Source organism: Anas platyrhynchos, chromosome 7 (genome assembly GCF_047663525.1).
Source record: "Anas platyrhynchos isolate ZD024472 breed Pekin duck chromosome 7, IASCAAS_PekinDuck_T2T, whole genome shotgun sequence".
Classification (NCBI taxonomy): Eukaryota; Metazoa; Chordata; class Aves; order Anseriformes; family Anatidae; genus Anas; species Anas platyrhynchos.
The window spans coordinates 10,245,784-10,261,843 of NC_092593.1; the positions used below are offsets into that span (position 1 = coordinate 10,245,784).

General features: G+C 38.7%; 1 protein-coding gene across 30 annotated transcripts in view; it reads right to left on the bottom strand.

Annotated features, from left to right (window-relative positions):
- Positions 1 to 33: 33 nt before the first annotated feature.
- Positions 34 to 16,060, bottom strand: part of NCKAP5 (NCK associated protein 5) — a 435,119-nt gene continuing 419,092 nt past the window's right edge. For all 30 annotated transcript variants that reach the window (XM_072040698.1, XM_072040699.1, XM_038182175.2 and 27 more), the window contains one exon: positions 34 to 1,666. In XM_072040698.1, coding sequence (XP_071896799.1) covers positions 1,388 to 1,666 — 279 coding nt within the window. In that variant the 3' untranslated portion in view covers positions 34 to 1,387. The remainder of the gene's footprint in view (positions 1,667 to 16,060) is intronic.

Sequence of the window (16,060 nt, forward strand, 5' to 3'; positions counted from 1 at the left end):
CCCCAGGCACTGTACACAGCCACCAGAGGCACATATACAAGAGGAGGTTTTATTTAAGAAAGACGTCTCGATGAAAATTTCTGAAAAGTCGAAAAGGACAATGCGAGCTTACGGCCGAAATTACTTAAAATATAGCAAATTGCACAAAGTATTAACACTGATGATACAATATCGTTTCAAAGATTAACAGGCGTGTGCTAGAGAAACTGTCGAGTCTAGAAATATCCCAAATATATCTAGTTTACAGATCACTGTACAAAAAGCAGTTATAAATACTTCACATCTAGAAAAAATACACGGAACCTTTGAAATAGACTTTCCCTTACATATAAACAGCCTCTGTAGAAAAACAAAACCGAGACACCCCAATCCTCCGAGATATGTTGGAGCTGGCGCTGGCTAGCACCCACATCCTCCTTACACGTACCACAAACAGGAGCGGAGTTCCAATTTTGAAAAATTATTTAGCATTTACGACTTAATTAAGACCAAACGGGGACTACAAAGGATAGCACAATATGCTACATTCAGAAATTGATAGGAAATAATTACAGAGGAGGCAGAAGTAGAGAAACTTTGTTGCTGTCAGAATTAAAGAGGCTTGTGTAGTTCCCATTCAACAAGCCTCCCATTTGTGTCAGCAGTGAATTACTCCGGCCCTGATCTTTCAAACTGTTACGCAGATGATTTATGAAGTCAGTGCCAGCAGTATCAGGCCTTTTAATCTATTCATTTTCTTGCCACGTCAAAAGTCAAAAACCTTTTGAAATAAGACATCTGTTGTGACATTGTAGTAACCGAAATGCACATTTCCCTAGAACACGAGTATGGAATTGCACTAAAAATGAAAAATAAAAAATGTTCCATAAAAGGGACTCCTAGAAAGTTTATTACAGACGATTTGGCAGGCTCAGGTTTATGGTCACGCAGTGTTTCTACATACAGTTTTAAGACTAGAACAATTATAAATCTTTTTTAAAAAATCTACCAACTTTTCTTGTTAATATTAACATCAAGTTCTTTAAGTTAGTAATCTGCCATTACAGGAGCATAGCACCAATTTAATATTTATTGCTGTCATTTCTCCCTACAAATATATTTTCCCCACATATTTACATCTATACAAATATTCAGAAAAGTGCAAAATTAAGACTTTTTTTGTGTGTGTGGAACCATTTGTTGTGTTCAGCGTTGAGTCTCCTGCATCGCGGCGAATGCAGTCCTGCCTTTCTTATTGCTGTGTCATGAGAAAAAAAGTCAGGAATACCCCGCTGTGAGTACAGCGATCTGGAGTGAGGATTTTCAACAAGTGTCTCTTCTCCCCCCTCTCTCCCCATTTGCCTTTCGCTCCGTAAGTGCTCCATTCACAGCCCACTGGAAAGTGTCTTTATACATCATTAGAGCCTTGGCTGGCGCAAGAGGAGAAGCTATCATACAAAGAATCACTCAAGGATTCTAAATTGTCCATGTCGTGCCTATCGGAGCTATTTAAGGAAGCTTCTTCTTTCTTTCCATTTTCTTCCTTTTGTCCTTCACCCTTATTCAGACAGTTCTCTGTTTCTAATAAAAGTACGGTATTGCTGTTAAATTTATTGAGAGACTCCAGGGAAATTTTAGATAATCTAGTCTGAGAATCTTCTTTTGTTTCTTCAGTTTGCTTCAATTTCTGTAATGAATGAGAAAAATATTAGAAACATATATCTTATAAAGTTATCGTACTGTACACCATTAGCTACCTTCTTTCCAAAGTTCACAAGGTTAAAGGAAATAGATTAGTAGATGCTTAAATCTCTATTATAATTAAATAGAACATGAATGTCCATTTTAGGATAAATCATAGCTTTGGCAATTCTGCTGAGACAAATAGGACTCCATGTACAAAACAAAAAAATGTACATTTTAACTAGCAGATCCTATATTTGTATGTGTTAAGCATCTTTGGCATCTTCACAGATAATAATGTACATCTTCTCCTTCAAGAGTACTTTGGGGGTATGTTTAAATGGGTAGTTGTTTTGGTGGAATTTGGAGTCTGCCAAAAAAAGGTGCATAGACACATTCAGAGGAGAAAATAGCGTTTTCTATAAATTACAGACAACAATGAAAGTTGCTAGAAAATAACCTCACATTTTGCATGTGTAAGCCTATTGATTTCCAAGAACCCACACCCTCTCTAATAGAAAAGAAAGCAACAAGACAGGAAATTATACTGAACCGGGCCAATCCTCACAGACCAGAATCAATCAGATATTGGCCAGGCCTACTCTGAGAAGTGCTGTAATTCTGCTGGAACACCGGAAAAAGTATTAGCACTTTATATTAAAAATTCACAGTAGGATTATACAAGAGTAATTTTATCCCTTTGTTGCCTACTGCTATCTTCAATCAGAGATCTGACCAAGGAATACTTAGGGAACAGCTTAGGGAGCAGTTCAATAAAACTGACCCGCCTTCCATATACAGGGTGTTTCAAAACCCGTGTAACTACCTGCTCTTACAGAAGATGTTATCACAGAAGTATGAGATAACGTTCAGCGTTTCATAGGATGCTCGGAGAGGCAAGATGCAAGAATTTTGAGATACGCTGTCACAGTGCAAGCCGGTCCTCGTTTTCAGTGAAACCATCAGATAGTATAGATTGAATCAGTAAATTACTGCCAATCTAGGACATTAGTATTTTGGTTTAGATAGAAAATGAGATGGTATTTTAAGCACACCGAAAACAGCATGGCCAGGTGTATGGAGGATGTGGGTCACTAAATATGCAGTTGTAAATGGTCATTGGAACTTTTAGAAAAATTCAAGTTCCAAGTCACTTCATGTGTGCTGGGCTGCTCACCTAGGAAGTCTTGGGCAAAACGAAGACATTGCTACATGCCTTGAATGCTTCTTTTTCCAACTTTTGAAATAAAAATGGAAATGCCAATCTAGTGACTGTTGATGCTGTGATCCTGTCATTTTTTGAAAACTAACAATGCCTGGCTTAGGTTAGTATTTTCATCAAAAGTTTCAAGCAAGATTCAACAAAGCAATAAGAGATGCTAAAGTCTTAGTAACTGAGGATCTGCCATTTGGTTCATTAAATAATCTTTAGTGCAAAAGTTTCAGGGGATGCTATGTTAGGTGCTGGTTTTAGATGACAGTTAAACCTAAGGTCTTCACTGTCTGGAATGACAATAGTTTCTGAAACAGAGGAATATAACCTTTTATAACAGGAACAAACACAAATTTAAACTCTTCAATAGAAATTTCTTCCAATTTCAGCTCAAAAAGTTCTTCTCTTTGCTCTCATTTAAAATATTATAAGCTATTATCAGAACAGTTGTTTCACTTCTGTGTAGGTCAGATGAGATAATTTGGAGACATAGCATCAATAAAATACATATTAGCACTTTTTGCTTGTCAGACTACTAAACCTGAAATACTTTATTATATGAAAGACTAAATGGTTTTTCTTTGTATATATTTTTCCCACCTCACAGCTTTTCTTTGGATAAATTGAATGTGTCTGCTTAGCACAGACTTGGGTCTGCAAGAAGTCAATACTGGTGTTAATAAAGTCTATGATAAAACTTTTATTGATTCAAATGAAGGCCAATTTCAACTGTTGAGCAGGAGGAACTAGAGAGACCTAAAGTGTTTGCTGTGCAGAGCAGTCCAGACAAAGTACCAAAATAAGAGCAGGATCTTTGGCTGGCTGAAGGATAGATTTAAATCACAGGACAGACTGGAAAAAACTCATCAGGATAATCTACATATATGTGGTATCAGTAATTTATTATACCCTACAAGCATGACCTAGACTAAAATCCTACCTTAATCACACCCTAGTTTGTCATTTAATATAAGGGTAACAGTTAAAAAAATATATTAGAGAAACTGCAGGGTACAAAAGTATTCTCTACAAATTTTAAGTCAAATCATTGAACCAAATGAAATTGAAGTGAACTGAAGTGAAGCCCATCATGAAACCCATTCACAAAAGATACATAGAGTAGTGAACAGTATCAGAGTCATAAATTTGATGCATGTAAGTGCTACTAGTATAGCAGACCCTACTACCATTCATGAGGAAACAAAGGAAAAATATAGATAAAAGTTGTAGCAAAATTTATTTCTAAAATAGAGACAATATTTGTATCCAGAAATAAGTTATGGATAATTTAGGATGTACAGCTGTCCTTTTTGCACATCTTAAGCCCCAGTTATGCCCTTCTGTTGAAAAAAAAAAAAAAAAGAAAAAAAAGAGATGTTTTCTTTAACACATTATTGCAACAGCATGCAAATTTGTAAAGGTAATGCTCGCGATCTGGAAAGCAACACATAGGGGATTTTCACTTGATGTAGATGAAATCTGTTTGGATATGATACACTTTCTGGCATAGTATTACTCTAGGAGCTATGACCACCTATTGCTGATTTTATATCTAAACAAGAATGAGAGGTCATCCAGATTAGACTTTTGGGTAGGGAATATTAATATGCTAGAGCTGTACTAAGATATCAGATGTACAATAAGAGTGATTTTATCTGACAGCTTTATTACTACAGATATACTTTAATAATCTTAAATTTTCTCTTAAAACTTGTTTGAAATACAGTAATATAATGTAAATGCAGTTAGAAAGTTAAACTATGATATTCCAGTCCTTGACATACAGAAGAAAACATGTTCACAACCTGTGCTCCATGAGAAAAACTAAAAAGTTTGTGCAAAGATATTAATGCAGGGATCCCTATAACCAGCTAATAATTTTCTCCCACAGTACCAAAATTATGTTCCTAGAGGTGAAAAGCCACTGATAATTTCTGTAAACTTGGTATCTTGGAACAAAAGTTACCCCAAGTTTTTCTTTAAGAATCTTCTCTCTAGTCACTATAGATACAACCTGGAAAAAACTATCAGATTATTCATTTAGATCCATCCTTAAATTAAGTTTCCTGTTTTTCAGGGCAGCCACAACAGCTACTAGATGAAACAAAAGGCAAAACCAAACCAACTACTAGAATCTGTTGCTAAAGCATGTAAGTGGTTAAATGTGTCCATAGTTCTGTCGATGTACATTTTTATGACTTGAGCAGAGACACAGATACCACAAAGAACAAGGGTTAGCCCAAAGATGTTACTATTGTGCATTTGAATGTAGTTATTTTACTAATGCATTTGAGAGTCACACGAATGAGACTTGATAGCTTTTCCTGCAGATAAGGAACATCTGGCAGCAGCTGAGATGCATTTTGTATCCATGCGAGCTGGGTGAGATCTGGTAATAGTGTGCAGAGCACCTAGCCTGAAGGTCCTGGGCTCCAATCAAACCTTTCCCATATTTATAGCAGCTTTCTGCATGATGAACAGATGCTTTTATCACCATAAAAAGAAAAGCACTTAGCTATTTTCTTGAGTGTTGCTAGAAGAGCTAAGATGGGCCCAACAGTATGTTCTTGCTCTCAGACTTGGTTCTTTCGAGGAGTAATACTGAAAGGCCATTTCCTCCCAGAGGTGTTGACTTTGCTGCTGACTATTCTGCACCTGTCCTATGAATAAATAAAGTGCCTACTACATTCAGTGCGGCCATTTATGTTTTCCTGAGTATTAGCTTCAGGGAAAAGATAAGAAGATGCAGTCACAGATTTTGGCCCAAGCCAAAATAGGCTCAGTGCAGGAAAGGACTAATTTTCACTGTGCCTTTGTAAAAGCGCTGACCCATTATCCTAAAGCAGCTCAGTTTATAGCTTATTTTACTTTTATTAACTAGTTTCAGAGTTTCGGAGCTGGTCAGTTACGGGGTGCCTTACACCACCTGAGAGCAGCGGCTGGTCGTTACAAGAGGAGAAACTCTACCTGACATAACCCAGACATTCATCTCGAGCCACATCACTTTGAAATAAACTCACGAGTCATGAATCAGAATAATGTTCCCTTGTTGGCGTCATCCTAAAGGGAATAACTAAAAGCCATTAATGATATAATAAAATTTGGCATGTCGCTTCAAGCACAGCAAATTAGGAAAACACAACTAGCCTGCAGCTACACTGATGCATTATAAATAGGTGCTATTTCTACATTAATACATCAAAATAGATTTTTTCAAACTTTAAAAACGAGAGGTTACATGTGGGTAGAATGCACGTTCAGTGCTGTGTGATCATGGACTAGCCAGAGCTGCTCTGAATGGCAGGAAGGTTTTGCAGGTGTAGCAGAAAGGTGGGCAGAAGGACGGGCTAGTTCATAGGTACAAAGGGCTCACAGTTGGCATGCAGGAAGGAATGCTACAGCAAGTCCATTTCTTCTTCTATGTAGTAACATGCAGAAGCTCTGGTAGCCTGGAGGTCAGGCGATGCTTATAAGGCATGCCAGAGTCCAGAATTAGCAATGAACCGTTCTGCGAGATATATGTATTTTCCAGCTGTCTAAGTTTAGTTAACCAGCAGTTTAAGGGGCTCAGAGTCATTTACACACAAGAACAAAATGAACTTTATTTATGTCTCTCATGCACTGGGCAATTTAGTTTTTAGATTAACACAAAAGCAAAAAGGGCACTGCTTCAAGTGCAGTATAACTGCAAACCACTATTGGGTAAAAACAACTAAATTGCTATGAGAATTAAATATAGATCAACAGAATCAATACTTAATTGTATAACTCAAGGTCTTTCATTTCAGATCTGATCTCTAATAGAAGGTACATAGTATGTTCACTTTTTTTTTTTTTTTGGTAGTTATTTAAAACTTTATTGTGAGTGAAAACAATTTTCTAGGTTTTCACCTTTTTAAAAATTCTGTTAGTTACTTTGTTTGCATATATTCAAGGTAAACTTAATCCCATAATGCCACTGTTTATTACTTTAAATTTAGAGGTTTACAAATTTAGATATCTCATAGTCCACTACTTTGTATTTATGACACAGTAGGTCTGAGTGGTATAAGCAGTTGCAGCATTACATAAATTGCTCATATATAATGTTTAGTAGGACAGTTTTAATATGTTCATGGCTTCTTGTAAAACAGACGCACTGAGATACAGAGCAGTACCCTGCTCAGGGATATATTGTTGTCATTGGAAGTAACGTCTCACTGAATGGTGTTTCACTACTGGTTTGCAGGTTTTTGCGCGGAGTAAAAAGGTGTAACATGAAAAGAGCTACCTCTGAGAGCTACTGTGGAGTAGTTTTCTACCAGCTAGCCAGGACAGAACGCAATGGTAGGCTACCTGTGGAAAGTGAACAATCTCCAGACCTCATTTAACCAAACTGATGAGAACATCAGGTGGACAGATAACACTCCACAGTGAAAATAGTCATAAAGACACATCCAGGAAAACTACAAAGGTGAAAGCTGTAACTGCATGACCTCCGCTGCGTTACAGCTGAGCTAAAAATGTGATGTTTGAACTTCTTTCCCTTTAAAGCATAACCTTAAATAATAAGTTAAGCCTTGCTCTCTGCTGTATATTGTCAGAAGCTTTCATCCATTTTCTGGACTGACAGTAAAATAATTTTTGAAATAATGAATCACTTTTCTTTTTCCTACTTGAGCAGAAATCCCATGACTATTTTACAGAAAATGACATTTTCAAGGTAACACCATGAGATTTTCAAGATAAACAATAATTGATGATGTCTTTTCTTGGGAAGAGATGTATTGATACGAAGTATTCTTAAGTTCATTAGTCTGCTCAGCAGTTTATGAGATAGCCACATACGCATAGGGAAATATCAACCACATTTGGTGTTATGGTAATATAACAATGACAACAGATCCAAAGCTTGCCTGCTCTATTTAGGAGTGTAACAATCTACAAATACATTGAAGTTTTAGTACCGCAAAGACAGCATTTCTGATGCTCCTGAATTGTAAGTCAATTACCTTAGAGGAAATAAAGCTGATTAGCATGTATTGTGCATGATTCATAACTGCAGATCTGGACAAAACAGTTGTTGCTTAATGAATAGGTGACTGAGGAATTGAGACTTACATTGCCTGGCTTGAATCCTCACATGGTTTAGAAGATAAAAGATATTTCAGTGAACTGCAACTTACAGTTTTAAAAGCACAGTTTTCACAAAATGATGAGGTGACAAGGTGCAATCAGCAGTCTAATGCCAAGAATCTCATTTTCACAATTTACAAAGCATATGATTTTTTTGTTGTTGATGACAGGACAAAACTGTTTGACCTGATTAGGTACATACCAACCCTCTTTGCGCTTTTGCATAATTTAATAAACCTGAACTTTCAGGACCCAATTTCAAGGTCAGGTAAATCTCACCTTTTACCTTTTGCTGTGTTAAGGACTGAATGTCACAAATATGGTTGTTTTCTTGTAGTGCATCAGGCTGGTCACTGGATGGATCAAAAATGTGTGGGCAAAGTTCATTTAAAATTGAGTAAGAAAACATAATACTAATACCTTGGAAAATAGTGACAACGTAATACACTCATGCTCAGTCAAGTGTGTTGAGAAGAGATATTAAAAAGAGAATCAATTAAATATGTACTTTTTCCAGAAGATGATCAGGCCTGACTGTTCACACTGGTGGAACGACCAATTTTCCTTCTCACAGAAAGAACCTGACCACTAAAAGCAATGCTTACTGCAATCAGAGGCTCATCACAAGGCATTAAGGAAGAAATACCCATGGTGAAAAAGGAAGCTGATGCTTAGTTTTTAGAACTTAAGAGACTGAAAATGAACAAGACATGCATAGGATACACTTTACTTTTCAGAGATCCTTTTAGCTTTACTCATGGAGGGAGTTCAATAACAAAATTGTCCTGATTTTCTAGTGATGAAAAAAAATCACAGTAAAAAAAATTCACACTGAAATATAAGATTGGTGAAAAAGTTATTGAACTTTGCTAAACCATCTGAAGTCCGATACCATTCCTTAACAGAATCAGGTTTAAGGTCATTATGTCAGTGATGACCAACTGAATGTTACTGAAACGATGTGGTCCTAAAGAACTTCACTGTTTCAGTCTTCAGATACTATTTTACCAAGCGATATTTTAGTATAAAGAGGTTATGTCCTACTGAGGAGTTACCTTGATGAAAGTGTGGATGCTTGTTTCAGTAAAGAAGAGGCTTTATAAACAATGGGCTACAATTTTATTCTAGACCAGAAATTTGGAGGATTTTTTCTATATATTGAGATACTCATTTAGAACTGAATCGAGAAAGGGGCAAAAAGCACAGTTCAAGAAAGATTTTTGAAAGCTAATGCAAAGTGCTGCTCCTGAAGACTCAGATTCTATCCCACATTAGACTGTAGCAAAAAAAAAAAAAAAAAAAGTCTCAAATCCAGTAAATGCAGGATCACACTCATACAACATATAATCTCACTGACATTTTCAGTAATCGGGGGCATTTTTCTGTATGGCTGAACTCTTCTCAGACTACTGTTCCTAAGTATTAGCTGTGTTCTTACCTGTCTTCATCTTCCACCTTTGGCTTTTTTGAACAAGACTATTTATTTTGGTAATTACAAGGGCACTTATCCTCTCCCTCTCTAGTGATGTCTGAGCTCCTGGCCTGTAATATCAGCCACCCAGCATATTGATGGAAAGCAGAACTGTACTTCAGGACTGTACTGCGGATGGCAGTTGGTAGTGGGTAATGACTTTCCCTGCTAGTAATCCTCTCTTCTGAGTACTGGACTAGATTCCCTCCAGGTTAGCCTCTGAGTACCCTAGGCACATCAGCTGACCTAGTGACAAAAAGACAGAAGGAGCAGGTAGAGAAGGAGCAATGTTAAGTGGCAGAACCAAGAGCAAGTCAGCAGTATGAAGACACCACACAGTAATAATTTTCAGCTATGGGAACTGGCTTCTATGCACTAATAGGACCGCGTTGTCTGCAGGTGAGTTCAAAGAGTACAAATCTCTGCTGGGAGATCTGCAGAGGACAGAAAGGTAATGTCCCTTCTTACAAGTTCTAGAGATGATTCACAGAGGTCATTTAAAAACAGGAGTGAGCTCCACAGCCAGTAGTTTTCTCATTTTTAGCCTCTAAGGAGGACAGCTGGGAAGAGAAAAGCAATCTTTCCAGAGCCATCAGTCCACCTCTGCGTGACTGCACATTTAGCCACTGTGGAGGGAGCCTCCACGGCGTGTGTACTTGGTGCACACACATCAGAATGACACCTCTCCCAAGCTCTCACCAAGCAGAAATAGTTTTTTTTATTCCTAAAAAAAGTCTGAATACACACGCTTAGCTGCCAGCCCTATCCCAACAAAACTGATTATTTTAGGAGCTGTCATTTTCCTTTCCATTTCAGACTTCAATCAACTTTCTAAATACTGGAGGCCTTTTTTACTTCTAATGAATCTAACCCAAACCATTGCCTGCTCTGGAAACCAGTAACGAGTGCCCCCAGGGGCTCTATTAGGAAGAGGATAGGGCCCTCCCTAAAGGAGGGATGTGGGTTGGAGGGTGCAGCTGGGCAATCCCACCACACCTTGCACTGGTGAGTGCTCCTGGAGGCAGCGGAGGAAGAGGCTGTAGCACTGGCTGCCTTCCCCGTGGACCTGTTGCAGCCTGAACTGCATGTGTTCTGTTTCCTGATCCCGTGCAGTGAGACTGCAAAAGCTTCCATGTAATCAGGACACACTGGGACAGGAGAGGTGCAAATAATGCTGGTTATGTGACTGCACTTGCTGCCTCTTCAGCTGACATTATGATCGGCACAATTCTCAGTACTTATTCAAGCAAAGTATGAATTGCAGAGTGGAAACCTGCGTTTAAGTTCATCTGCCATCAAATCCTACCTAACAAAACAGTTATTTACAAGCACTTCCCAAATCTATGCAAACAATTTAACTTTGCTGTAGGGCAGAACATTTTGAGGGACAGAGGCACAACATGCACAGAAAATTTGAGCAAGAATTTCAGATAAAGGCTGCAGAACCAAATTAAAGTAGAAGGAAAAATCCTCTTGCAATATTTAGTTCATTTCAGTACATCCAGTCATATCAATAAAGAGCCCATAGTATAAGTCAGCTAGGAAATAAATGCTATGAAGGATGTTCCATTTTATGTGGTTGGAATTTGATTAGTGATTAGTCCTGGCGGTTAAACCACATGGGAACAGTAATCAAGGCTTCTCTGCTGCAGTTCTGTAACAACTGGAAAACACTGTTGGCTCATGTCCCATACCATGATGGGATATTAACCTAAAATCTAATTAATCTATGAATGAATTACGGTTCTAGAAATATACTATATTATAATCAATTTTAAGTGAGTTCCTAACAGAAGATAAGATGAGGAAAAAGCTGTAAAATTACCAGGGGTTGATAAATTCTGTTTACTATGACTGATGATTTTTAGGGGGGATAATTTTACAATCCATCAACCTTTTGTCAGTTCAAGAATCATGCTGCCAAACGTATGCAGTAAATTAATTTTTAAATTTACATATTTATTAAAAATCTTATTGAAAACAGCAGGAAGTAAGCCCTGTTTGAATAATAAAATAACTTGTTATTCTACTGGAAAGAAAACAACAACAACAAAAAAAAAACAACCAACCTTCTATTAAGATGATTTTATAGTAAGGCAATAATTACAAACAGCTACATGAATTAGTTAACCAAACAATGTATTAAATAGCCAAGCAAAAATTAATCAAGAATTAGAAAAAACTGTTGGAAGATAATCAAGTGAAAAAAAAAAAAAAAGCAATTTAAGAGCTGAGAAATTCAGGGCTGAGTTTCAGATATGCTCAAGGCCATGTTTGTTAACTCGGCGGCCCGCTGGCACAGGCTGCCAGCTCCCCGGTGAAGGCATGGAGAGCTGCAGGTGTCTGCTACACGGCTTCCCCGCCCGAGGTGCTTCCCTCATCTCACCTCCATCATTATTCCAGATTTGTTTGACCATGGCCACCGTTGGTGCTATGTGCTCACACTCGTAGAGTGCCTGCCTCTCCCCAAATGCTACTTTGAGCACATGAACTAGGTAAAGCTGTCCTGCCTGTGTCCGTCAGGCAGCAGAAGTGCACGGCTCCAGAATCTGTGCTTCCTCGCTCAGCCCTCCTGCTTGTCCCCTGTTCAACTGGTGTAAGGGAAAGGGTCTCTTCACCTGTTTTTTATGGGATCTGGTGCACTCTGAGCCCTGCTGTACACCTCACTGCCTGCGATGATCCAGGAGCATCTGACACAGCCGTCAGTCACCAGTGTAAAGAAGGATGCCTGCGCTGGTGGTGACAATGCCCAGAATAGAAACAGGCTAAAACGAGATGTGATAATTTAGCCAGTGGACTAAAACGTAGCTTGATGGAAAAAATATAGGTTGCAACTAATCTCATGTTTATCAGACAATTCAAGGATATGGTCCTGGGCTGTGACCCAGTAACCCTGGGGATTAATCCAGAAGGAGATGAGACAGACAGGGCTGCATGCAGGGAATAGGCAATTCTGGCCATAAATGCAGGTTGTAGATGATATTCCTTAGCCCAGCACTAAAGGATGATCAAAAAGAAACACTGTGAATAAGCAAAATAATGCTGGGCATCAAGAAGACTACTGCTGGAGATGCAGATGGAAGTTCCCACAGCCAGGAGATTTCTGAAGTGTTCAGCTCGCCTCCTCACAAAATTAAAGCAGTGATACACATTTGGATTAATAAACATATCATTTGGGTGCGATCTGGGGGAATGTTAGTTAATTTGTGTTTTTAGGTTTGTTTGCTTCATCCTTTAGATACAAGCACATCCGTTTCAGGTCAAGAGAACCTCTACCCTACTCGTGTTTCAACCAGGCACAGAAAATGTCCCTCACCTGGAGCTGGGAGGAGGCATTGGTGGCTGCAGGCTCTCTGGGAGGGGAACAGCCTCCAAACAGCAAGGACTGAAAGCCACGTGTGCTGGACAGATCTTCATCTTTCCACCTTTACCTCCCCTAGATGCCAGCAAGGTTCAGGCTATGCAGCTAACAGGATCTGCAAGGCTGGTAAATGTTTGTGCTGAGCCTATCCAGGCTATAAAAATCTTTTTGAATGTGAGATGTTTTTCTGACAAGGCTTTTTTTTTTTTTTTTTTTTTTTTTTTTTTTTTCCCCCAGAGAATTGAAACCTGGTGAAAGCACATGCTGGGAACCACAGTTCTGTGGGGCCTGATCCCCGGTTTGGCTGTGAGAAAATCTTTGTCAGGAATGAGAGAAGGAATTCAGTGTGAAGACGTGGATTCAGTCTCCTGTTCCCACTGTAGGCTTCCCTGCAGTGACAGAATAATGTAATATTTTTGTATTGATTTTGCTACAGTTTGTGTATAAATACAGAAATGTGTAAGTGAAGTGATAGCCAGCCACATGAGTGGATTTGTTGGACAAATGCTGAGAAAGATTTATTGCCCTTAGCAATACATAAGTGTTACTGCAGTATTTACACTGCAAACTGTTGTGAGATACTGGTAGTGCAGAACGTGTTCTTATGCCTAAAATAAAGATGACAATATTGTTAATATAATAGGCCACTAGGAGGACTAAAATACAACTGGAATTCATGCAGACACGTTGTGGAGGTAATGTGCACTCATTTTGTGAATGACCAATGATGACACAAACAGGAAACTCAGAGAAAAATAAAGCAGTTCCCAGCCTTATTAGCAAATTAGTAACTTGAAAATTGTTGAAAATGAACAGGCATTTGGTATTTATTGGAGTACAAAGCAAACCTTTAAAATGTTAATTCTTCAATGTTTCAGATTATTCAGGATTCAAATATTTGTAAGGATGGAATACAAATTTCTGCCATGTCAATACTGTGCAGAGCTCTGCATGGGCAGTACGACCACTGAAGGTGGCACAGCTCAGCTCAGGCAAAACTCAGGGCAGGGGCAGGGTGTAAACTGGCTTCTGATATTCTGAAGATTCCTTAGCAAAGGGGCAAGGTGTTTGTGGTGAGCCCTTGTGGTGCGAGATCCTCTCGTGAGTAAGAGTGCTCGATGAGAAATGACACTGATTACTTGCTCAGCGTTGCGATAGGGCCTTCAAAGCCCTCAAAGCAGTCAGATTACATTCTAAATGCAGCTGGAAGGTATTATTTATATTCTTTAGTTAAAAATGGGAAATTTAATATCAAGAGAAGTTTGGCAGTTTGGACAGTCAGCCAGACCATTACCCTAATCTCCACAGTCCTGCATTTTTAACTGCTGAGCACTTTGTCACTATTTGAACATTTATTTTTTTCTTTGCAGGCAGAAATTCTCTGTGGAAAAAACTGGGGCAGAGGCCTCTGTTGTTCTCCTCACTACAGTGCATCTGAAATGCTCTTCACCAGACAGGACCTGGCATTTGATCCAGTGTATGTGGTAGTTAATCAAATGTTTTGCACTGACTTCAGTAGACTTTGGATCAGACTCTTAATGCATTAGAGAGATAAATTATTTAACTTACTGAGTTCCCCTAGAAACAAAATATTGAGCTGCAAACAAAGCTAACAAACACCAAATGGGATACCATCTGCTGCAATGAACAGACCACAACCAGTTTCCCCCATGCTTGAGATTCTTCCAAAATGCAATCTGAAAGAGGTTTGTTAAACTCCCAACTGTCTCACAAAATTGGCTTAGCACAGGTTAGCAAATGCTAATGCCATGAGCAACAGCAAGCCAGACTCTGATATATCAATTGGAGTTGTCTGTAATTTTATTTCTATTGGACTGCCCTGTCTGAAAGCTTGGGGGATTTCTGCTATTCAGAGCCTCTGGAGCCTATGGAGAAGTTTCTCTTCATGCTTTGTGTCCTAGGGCCTACAGACACTGAGTAGCTTCTACCCCTGAGTAAATATGCATGGTAAATATCTATATAATGATATGCATATTGTTATAAATCTGGACTTTGACATACAGACTCCACATCAAATGACCTTCTGGAGAACAGGACATGGAGGCAAAAGAGGCTCCATTTCTCACAGGAATGGCAGGAGCTACCTGAAATCCCCAGACCAGAGCATTCCCCACTTGGTATCAAAGCTTTTGGCTCTGGTAGAGAACATGCAGGCTCCCAAACACTTTCACAGGGACAGAAGGACATTGCTAAGCTAAATGCAGTGCATGTGGTACTAGTGGGTGCCATCAACATCCTCCATATTTGCCCTGTAGAACAAGACAAGAAGATAAATGTCCTTACACCTAGATTTCCTACATAGCCAGATAACTTCATCTTCTCGTATCATCACTGCAAGCGATGAAACTACCACGAGCAAACAGAAACTCCAAAGACTATTCAGTCTTTATCTGATAATGAGAAAGGCTACATCTCTCCACATTACTCAGCTGTTTTAGATGGTGACTGCTGTTCTTTGGCTTGCTCTGCTGCCTCTGTTTTCATCACTGTGCTACTAATGATGGCATAATACAGATTCCATTTTTTACAAACTTATTTATTTATAGAAATACTGCATTATAAATGTTGAACTCTTTGGTATCCTGGCTTCTTATAGTGGTTCTCAGAAACAATGGACTCTATTCCAATAACAGTGATGATAAAAATATTCTATAAAATGAAATAGATGATAGAGTTTCAGCATTTTACAGTCAGTCATACTCTAATGGTATGGAAAATGCAATAAAGAAATAGGTATAGAAGTGCAAACAGTTTCATTATGATATGATCTTAGTTGTAACATTGTAGAAGCAGATTAAAAAATACTCAGCATTTGGCCTTCCCTTTAACTCATGGGAAATTGCCTGCTGAGGTTCCCTGACATTGCCCACGAGCACTGCAGTAGGATGCTACAGGCATAAATTCTACCAGACAGAGGGAGAATATCTAAAGCAGGTTTTGAGCACCTATGTAAACACCATGATTTTCACAGGATCCAACATGAGAAACTGTCACAGACATCAGCAAAAGCTGCAATTTTCTAGCACCCTTGAAAACAAGGCAGCTGAAGTGTCTAAAGACGAATTTAGGTACCACCATTAGGAAATGAAGCTTGGGAAAACTGGCCTCTATTTTTACTGATCAGTGCCCAAAAGTAAGGCTGCAGTTGGGCTATGCAAGACAAACTAATCCTTGCAAGAGCGATCAGAAAGTGTGCCGACTGCTTAGCTGCTTTTAT